This window comes from Vipera ursinii (genome assembly GCF_947247035.1).
Source record: "Vipera ursinii genome assembly, chromosome: 2".
Lineage (NCBI taxonomy): Eukaryota > Metazoa > Chordata > Lepidosauria > Squamata > Viperidae > Vipera > Vipera ursinii.
In genome coordinates, this window is record NC_139513.1 from 91,156,574 (window position 1) to 91,165,712 (window position 9,139).

At 41.4% G+C, this 9,139-nt stretch overlaps 1 protein-coding gene across 1 annotated transcript; it reads left to right on the forward strand.

The window, feature by feature from the left end:
* The first annotated feature begins 3,939 nt into the window (after window positions 1–3,939).
* Window positions 3,940–5,572, forward strand: GDF9 (growth differentiation factor 9). Its single transcript, XM_083356938.1, has 2 exons — window positions 3,940–4,078; window positions 4,535–5,572. The coding sequence occupies exons 1-2, from the start codon at window positions 3,955–3,957 to the stop codon at window positions 5,470–5,472; spliced, it is 1,062 nt and encodes a 353-aa protein (XP_083213064.1). The 5' UTR covers window positions 3,940–3,954; the 3' UTR covers window positions 5,473–5,572.
* The last annotated feature ends 3,567 nt before the right edge of the window (window positions 5,573–9,139 follow it).

Sequence of the window (9,139 nt, forward strand, 5' to 3'; positions counted from 1 at the left end):
CAGAGGTCCGCCCCAAGATCTCTCATTTGTGGAGTCCCTCAAGGGTCGGTTCTCTCTCCCCTCCTGTTCAACATCTACATGAAGCCGCTGGGTGAGCTCATTCGTGGTTTTGGGGTGGGGTATCACCAGTACGCTGATGATACCCAACTTTTTCTTTCCACCCCAAACCAACCCAGTGATGCCCTTGCCATGATGTCCGGGTTTGGATGGGGAAAAACAGGCTTCGTCTCAATCCTGCCAAGACTGAGTGGCTGTTTATACCGGTATCTTGGACTGACCAGCTTTTTCCATCATTAACAATAGGGGGTGAGGTGTTACCCCCCGTCGATAGGGCTTGCAACTTGGGCATTCTCCTGGATTCACGGCTCAGTTTTGAAGATCATATAGGAGCTTGCAGCAGGTTTTGGTCACTTCACATGACCCAGGGGGGCTTTTGCCCAGGTTCGCCTGGTGCGCCAGTTGTGGCCCTATCTGGACCAAGATGCCCTACGCACAGTCACTCATGCGCTCGTGACCTCCCAGTTAGACTACTGCAATGCCCTCTACATGGGGCTGCCCTTGAGGACCACTCAGAGGCTTCAACTGGTGCAGAATGCAGCCGTGTGAGTTGTGATGGGAGCTTCCCAATACTCCCGTGTAACACCTCTTCTCCGTGAGCTGCATTGGCTTCCGGTTGCCCTCCGGGTGAGATTCAAGGTGCTGGTAATGAGCTATAAAGCCCTAAATGGCTTGGGTCCGGACTATCTAAGGCAGGGGTGTCAAACTCAATTTCACTGAGGGCCGCATCAGCATTGCGGTTGCCCTCAGGGGGCCGGGTGAGTGTGGCCAGGGTGGGCGTGGCCTACTGGGTGGGTGTGGCTAGAGTGCGTATGGCCTACTGGGTGGGCGTGGCCAGCTCTACATCGTTCGCATCAAGGGTGCCTATGGGGGGCCTGGGCAGGAGTGGGACAGATCTGAGGGTCTCTGGCAGAAGGAGGGTCTCTGGGCCAGGGCCAAGGCAGTGGGGGCCATTCCCTCACTGTTTCCAGGATGGCTTCGCGGGCCGCATGAAACCACTTCGCGGGCCGCATCCAGCCCCCGGGCCTTGTGTTTGACATGTCTGATCTAAGGGAACACCTGCTGCCGGCATCATCTTCCCATCGTCCTGTGTGCTCCCACAGGGAGGGCCTTCTCAGGGTACTGCTGGTTAATGAATGCCAGTGGGTTATTCCCAGAGGAAGGGCGTTCTCTGTGGGTGCACCTGTCCTATGGAACTAACTACCTATGGAACTTAGGACTGCCCCCGACCTTCACTCATTTCGCCGGGACCTGAAAACTTTGCTCTTCAAGCTGTTTTTCCCAGACTGAGGGGGTTTTAATTTTAATTGGGTTTTAGATTTACTTTGGGGGCTTGAATTTAATTAATTGTTTTAATTGATCTTAATTTTGTATTTCATGGTTTTAATTGCCCTGTAAACTGCCCTGAGTCCTACGGGAATAGGGCGGTATACAAATTCAAGTATAAAAAAATCAAATTGTAGATCTGTAAGAAAATCCCAGTACCTTTGAGGCTAACAGCCATAGCAGGGAATACCTTTAGCCTTAATGTGATTTGAAATCCAGTCTCAAGATTCAAAGCACTACATATGCTGTTTTGGGTGGTTGAAGAATATTTTTTGCTCCTCATCTTGTGGTAACTCCTCTCCATCAAGGGAACTTTGAAGGAAGTCTTCCAAACAATATGTAATTTGTTTGGAAGAGACAAAAGGCACACACTGGTACACAACACATTAGCTAACTAGCCAATCTATCTATCCAGTCACTGTATTGTGAAACTGCATAATGAAACATTATGAGGATCTTTGGATTTCTCTTCTACATTAACTATAGACTTGAACTTGGTAGAAACTGTTACTCAGGAGTTAGGCTTGCTGGCTAGATTTGCCAAGGATTCTAATTAGAAATCTTCAGTAATAATTACAATTTTTCAGCTATAGAGTAGAGTAGAGTAGACCTTGGAGGTCTTCTAGTCCAGGGCTTTTCAACCAGTGGTACGGGTACCACCTGTGGTACATTGGCACCTGGCAGGTGGTACGTGACCATCCTAGAAAAGTGATAGCGGTGGAGGGGAATGAGCTGAACTGGTGGTAGCACTGCAGAAGCCTGAGCAAGATATGGCTGGAGCTGCAGGGCTGTCAGGGCTCAGCAGAAGTGCCAGGATAAGCACCAGGCTCCAGTTGGAGTTTGGCGCTGATCCTGGTGCTTCTGAGCCCAGAAGAAGCACCGATCAGTTGGAATATTGCAGCATCTCCAGGGTCTTGTGATTTACATTCAGTTGCTTGGCAACTGATTCATATTTATGACGGTCCCAGTGTCCCAGGGTCATGTGAAGTGACCAAAACCTGCTGCAACCACCCAGCAGACGGGGGGGGGGGATAAAAACCAAACACCCCCTACCCCACCCGCGCTGCCAATCCTCAACAGAAATGCTCACAACAATGAAAACCTCGGACATGAGGAAGAGCGCCACCAGGTGGGCAGGCAGGTTTCTTGCTCGGCTGTGGCTTGGGGGGCAGTTGCTAAGCGAACTGTTGTAAGTCGAGGATTACCTGTACTTCATCACTTTTTTCCTTTTTTTTTTGGTCATCAAGTTTTTGACACCTTGCTAGGCAACTGGTGGTACTCGGATGTTGCCGTATCCTAAAAGTGGTACAATGGGTGAAAAGGTTGAAAAGCCTTGCTCAGGCAGGAAACCCTATACCATTTCAGACAAATGGCTGTCCAGTCTCTTCTTAAAAACTTCCACTGTTGGATCATTCACAACTTCTGGAGGCAGCTGGAGGAGCTAATTGGAAAGCTGTTTATTTTATTTCTTTGCCTCCTTTTTCCAACCACTGTACGTTCTTTTAATAAAAAAAAACCAAGCAGCAGCATCTGCAGTTCATTTTTCCCTTCCACTTCATTCATGGAAAACTCTCTAATGAAATTATCTTGCCATTCATTGTGACTTAAGTAGGAAATGTTATTTTACACTGGATCATTATTATCATTCTTTAAATTGTAGAGATTTTATTTAAAAAAATAAATAAAACAGCCTGTTTATTTTATTCACCTTATCAGAAAATAAAACAAGTTATACAGTGGTAATACTGACCCTTTCTACCTTTCAGGAGTTCATTATTCCCTATTTGCTTGTCTTCGCTTGAAGGAGTGAAAAGCACATCCCAAACAAACACTAATCTGTGAATGTTTTTTTAACATGCACAGGATTATCAAATTAAATGTTTCTAGCATCTGGCACTAAAGTTAAGCACAGCTGTAGTTTTAGAACCAGGTCTAACTAACCTCAAGCACAAGCTTAAATCTCTCACAAGGAAGTCCTATTTTCAGCTATGGGCTTACTTTCTGGAAAGTGTTACAGGGTCACAGCACACATTTCACCACATGTTCCAAATTATTTTAGTTAAGCTAGTTTTACCCTTACTAAACCACAGGCGAAAGGGGCTGTCACTTAAACTTATTCACCAGCCAAGGACAGAGCCTGAAGTAAATGGGATGACACCATCAGGTGTGTGTCTTTCCTTTGTGTCTAATTAGTGCAGCTTTATTTAAGAGCCTAGAAGGAGCTGCTTCATGTTTTTTGAGGGTTTGATCTGTTATGGGGGAGATAGTTACTTTGCCTAACTAATTCTCACCATGAAGCTTTTGGGGGGACTCTTTATTTGTTTCTGCTTGAACAGATTATTCTTTCATGGGGTCCTGGGTTCCCCCAGTTTGAGACATGAAAGGACTTCTCAGCCATTACTGCTGTCAGAGATACAGGACTCTGAGAGATCTCCTCCATCACTTTTTCTTCCCCCAAAAAATGGCCAAGATCCATATGCCCCTCTTTTCAAGCTGCTGTCTGGCCACAATCCCCAGGGCTTGGGAAGTGATGTCTCAAGACTGCCTCCGGATTCTAGAGGTCTGAGATACATGAAGAACCTGTATAAAAAGTTTGCTACCAAGGAAGGTGTTCTTAAGGGCAACAAAAGGCATCTCTATAACACTGTCCGCCTTGTCACACCACAGGCTGAATGCAAGCATCCTTCTACTAATGGTATGTGAAAACTTTGTTTGGGTTAACTAATTCTTTTTTTTTTGCCCCTTGTCAAAATATGGGTCTGAGCGAATCCTTTCACTTCTTGCTTGTTCTTCCGTATAAAATGGGATGGTGTACATCTTTGGGGTTTCTTTTAATAGTGTAAATATATATATTGTGCTATAGTTGGAAAATTACCTTTTCTTAGTAAAATGCTAATAGTGTGGCTGATTTGTTTCTCCAAAGCTTTATACTGTTAAGCTTTTTTAAATGGATATTCAAAATGGCCACCACCCTAAAATGACTGCCTTCCTTGCCATTCGCTGAGAAAAAAAATGTATGCCTAATCAAAAATCTTACTGAGATTAATTGCTGTCATTCCCAAATATACTAAAGTATAAAGTGATTAAGAGAAGCAAACTGGGGGTGTAGGATAGCTTTGTTTAAACATTCTTTTCTTCCATCTCTTTGCAGGAGATCTTCATTCAGTAGACCTGTTTTTCAACTTGGATTGGGTTATTACCTTAGAGCACTTACTCAAGTCAGTCTTGCTCTTCTCATTTGATGAGTCTCTTTCTACAGCCTCAAATCTTACATGTATTTACAGCATGGATGTTCGAGAACGGGATGCCTCGAGTCAAGTGTGCATCAGTGTTCCACATGTATTCAACCTGCATTTGGAACTTAGACGCAAATGGATTGAGATTGATGTGACCACTATTCTTCACCCTTTGATAGTCGCCAAGAAAGGAAACATCCATATGGCTGTGAATTTCACCTGCTTGAAAAATGAACATTCTCCTCACTTTAAATATGATTTCTTCAATATGTCCCAAAGATCACTTTTTCTCCTCCTCTATACTGTTGACACTAGTGAGCACGCTTATCACAGACAGAATTTTCTCCAAGTCAGAAGGAACCTTACATCTAATCTGAAAAAGGGTCCTTTCACAGTTCCCAGTGAAAACGCCAGGGAAGGCCTTAAACAGGGAAGAAGAGCACCCCGTCATCGAAGAGAAGAAGATGGGAAAATGAAAAACACTCCAGTTCCAATATTTAACATAAGTCAGTATTACAACCGGTTCCCTTTTCCTCAAAACGAATGTGAGCTTCACAGCTTTTGGCTGGAATTCAGTCAACTGAACTGGGACAAATGGATAATTGCACCACATAGGTACAACCCTCACTATTGCAAAGGTGACTGTCCAAGGGTAGTGGGCCATCGCTATGGTTCTCCTGTGCATGCAGTGATCCAGAACATTGTGCGTGAAAAACTGGACTCTTCCATCCCTGAGCTTTCCTGCATTCCGGCTGGCTACAGTCCTTTGAGTGTTTTGAAGATGGAGGCTGATGGATCAATTGTATATAAAGAATATCGCAATATGATAGTGAAAACTTGTACATGTCGTTAAAACACATTATGATGTAACGATCCTTGTAATTTGGTATTTTCCCTAATTGTGAATTGCCAATTACTTGAAAAATAAAGTGTGGAGTGCAAAAGCAGATAATTCTAATGCAGCACTTGTTGTTCCTAGCTTTTTCTGTTCTGCAAAAGAAATTAAAAAGTTTTCTTGTTTTCAAAGTAGAAAAATTCTCCATGAATTGTGGGAGGGTTTTTTGGTTTGACAAAAATAAAGCAGTTATTTCTCTAAATTAACAAAGGGAGTAAATACCATGTCGTGCTATATCATTCTTGTTTAGTCTTTCCTGTGTCAAAGTAAATATAAAAAGTTTTGTGACAAGTGTTTAGGCACAGAGTGTCTTATTGCTAACTTTCTCAATAGCTTAATTTTTATATTTACTTTAAGTGATTGAAGCTGGTTGTCTTGAAACTATTATAACTACCGGATGTAAATTTCATTTTAAAGCAATGGATAACCTTTTTTCTGACTGTAGGTTCACGTTGCAAAATAATAAGTTGCAGTTATCAGGAAATAACTGAGATTTTGTAATGGCTATGTGAAGATACTTCTGCAATAATCAGGAAATTATATTCTGTTATGTACAAATATTGGTTATGGTATAAGCATGAGCTCTATGCAGAAGTTACCTTCTTACAGGCTTGATGTAGGTGCTAGGACACCCTTATGCCAGTGACAAAGAATAGAGCTGGTAGGGACCTTGGAGGTCTTCTAGTCAAGCCACCTTTCTCAACCAGGAGAACTTATACCACTTCAGACAAGTGGCTGTCTAGTCTCTTCTTAAAAAAAACTCCAGTGATGAAGTGCCCACAACTTCCGAAGGCAAGCTTTTCCGCTGGTTAATTGTTCTTACTGTTAGGAAGTTTCTCTTTAATTCCAGGTTGCATCTTTTCTTTGCAGCAGACCTAATAGGCTGGAAAAAATCCTTTTATAATGAGTCTTTATCAGATTTGTGACTTCAGTTAACTCTGACATTCAGGTTTTAAATGCTTTCAATTTTGCATTCTGATTTATCAATGGAAAATATCATTCACCTAAATATAAATTAAAAATCTGCACTATGTTCCATATGATAATGAACTTTAAAAAGTAGGTGTTCTGTAGATATCTCAAAGCTTTTTAAGGTTCTGTCTTTCACTGAAATGCCATTTAAGTGTATTTATAAACCTGAACCCTTGCTGTAAATAAATGTGAGCTGTAATTTGGCTTGTTTTTTATTTTTCCATTAATCCCAATCCTTTATTAAATATCTTTTGCAGCAAACTTTGGTAGTCAAATGCTTTTATCAGTTTTTTTTTTAAAAAAAGGTACTGCCTAAATGAAAGTAATTGTTTTTGCATTCTTGGAACTATCTAGGTATGTTGAAATATGTAAACTTGATATTAAAAACAACCAGGTAATACACAAAAGACAATGCAATCTTACCTAGTTTGCCTGCTATCTGAAGTTTGCGGTAGATTTTGTAAAGGGCCATGTGAAAAAGTATCTCTGTAATGAGCAATATATCTGTGACAGAAGGTGGATGAGATATGGGTTGTCAGTGTGCAAATAGAAGAATATTGCAGGAAGGCATTAGAAATTAGCACACTTGAATTTTCATGCCTTAGAAAGTAAGCATGGATTAGTAGAAGAACAGATGGCATTTTTTCCGATGTTACAATGCATTGAGTTTCAAAGCTGGCTGTGAACCTTAAGCTGAAACTTAAAACGTTCAGTGGGATAGTTAGCAACATTTTCAGGATCTGGGGTGTCTTGAATAGTTTAGGAAAAAAAAAGTTTGATTTGGACAGTGTGCTGAATCAAACCATGTTTCTTTTAAATTGCAGCTGGATTTGCACAGTAAAGCACAATCACATATTTTTCTTGGGCTAAAATATGCACTGAGACTTCATCATGTTACCTTGTCAACACTGAGCTATTCCTTCAGTCATTTGGTTGATTTACTGCTGCTGAAGCAAATCTTTCCAAAGTTTTGAGCTACATCTCCCACAATCTCATTAACCATGCCTAAAGAGTCTAATGAGGTTTGAAATAAAAAAATGGGTGTCAGTTATTTAGGACAGACCTACTATTCTTCCCATGGCTATGGCTGACAATGGCTCTGATTCCCATAGTTAGTTTCCATTAGCTGTTCTTTTCCTGAATATGTTGAATACGAATTTTAAAACCAAAGCACTGTTGGAACTGATGCCAGTGATCATTTATAGTACACTGATATTAGGTAACATCCCAGTGACTAGAGTTACTATGCCAGGTTTATATCCTGAACCAGAAATCTGCACCTGCCAAAAAAGCCAACACAGTTCTAGGCTGCATTAACAGAGGGATAGAATCAAAATCACGTGCAGTGTTAATACCACTTTATAACGCCTTGGTAAAGCCACACTTGGAATACTGCATCCAGTTGTGGTCACCACAATGTAAAAAAAGATGTTGAGATTCTAGAAAGGGTGCAGAGAAGAGCAACAAAGATGATCAGGGGACTGGAGGCTAAAATATATAAGGAACAGTTGCTGGAATTGGGTATGTTTAGTTTAATGAAGAGGACTAGGAGTGACATGATAGCAGTGTTCCAATATCTCAGGGGTTGCCACAAAGAAGAGGGAGTCAAACTATTCTCCATAGCACCTGCAGGCAGGACAAGAAGCAACGGATGGAAATTAATCAAAGAAAGAACCGACCTTAGAACTAAGGAGAAATTTCCTGACAGTTAGAACAATTATTTTGCCATTTTCTGACTTTGAATAACATTGCAAGAACAGGTAGTTTGACTGATGTTAAGACTAAAAAGATGGATAATTTGAACAGGATGGACAGATTCCATACTGAGGAGATGGTCCCGCAATTCTCCCAAATTCACGGCATTCAAGTTTCATATGTTATTATCAGCACTGCATCTTATTGCAACCAAGATTTTGCTGCTAAAGTGGCTCTCAACCCCCAGGGTGCAGGGTCACATAAACCACTGCACCAACGGTAGTTTCTGAATAGTCCTCAAGGGTAGCCCTAAGAAAACATACCACAGTACCCCAATTGGAAGGTAATAAATACGTAAATTGCTAAGGCCTCCCTAAGGCTGGTAATTTTCAGAACTACCAAAACTGGCTGAAGTCACCTTTGGCCACAGTCTTAATCTGCTGCTCTGTAGGTGGATCTGTGTGTAGTAAGGAGGTAAACAACTAAATATGGATGCAGAAGAAGGAAAATATGTGACTTCAAAAAATGGGACTATGTGGTTGACTAAAGGAGGTGAGGTAACATAAATACCTGTGAGTACAGCACTGTATGTAGGTATGAGAATATTTCTGCTCAGAGAGCTATAAGCCAGTAAGTAGAACCTGGATATTTCATGGAATCATATTTGATTCAATAAAGTACTTTTAGTTGTCTGGAGATTCTTCCTTTAAGTCAGATAACTGAAAACTCATAGTTTGAAGTTAGAGACATTTAGATGTTAAGTTGACCACACTGATCCAGAATGGTAAGTAGACAGCAGAAAAAATTTGGAACAGTCCATTATAGCAGCTCTGTTTAGTTTTAGTTAGTAACTGACTTTGCTCTGTTTACTTGAACTTTAATTTATGAGTCTGGGAGAGACAGATCTGTGCTTTTTGCCCCTGTAAGCTAAGATTCCAGTGTTTACCTTAGGGTCCAT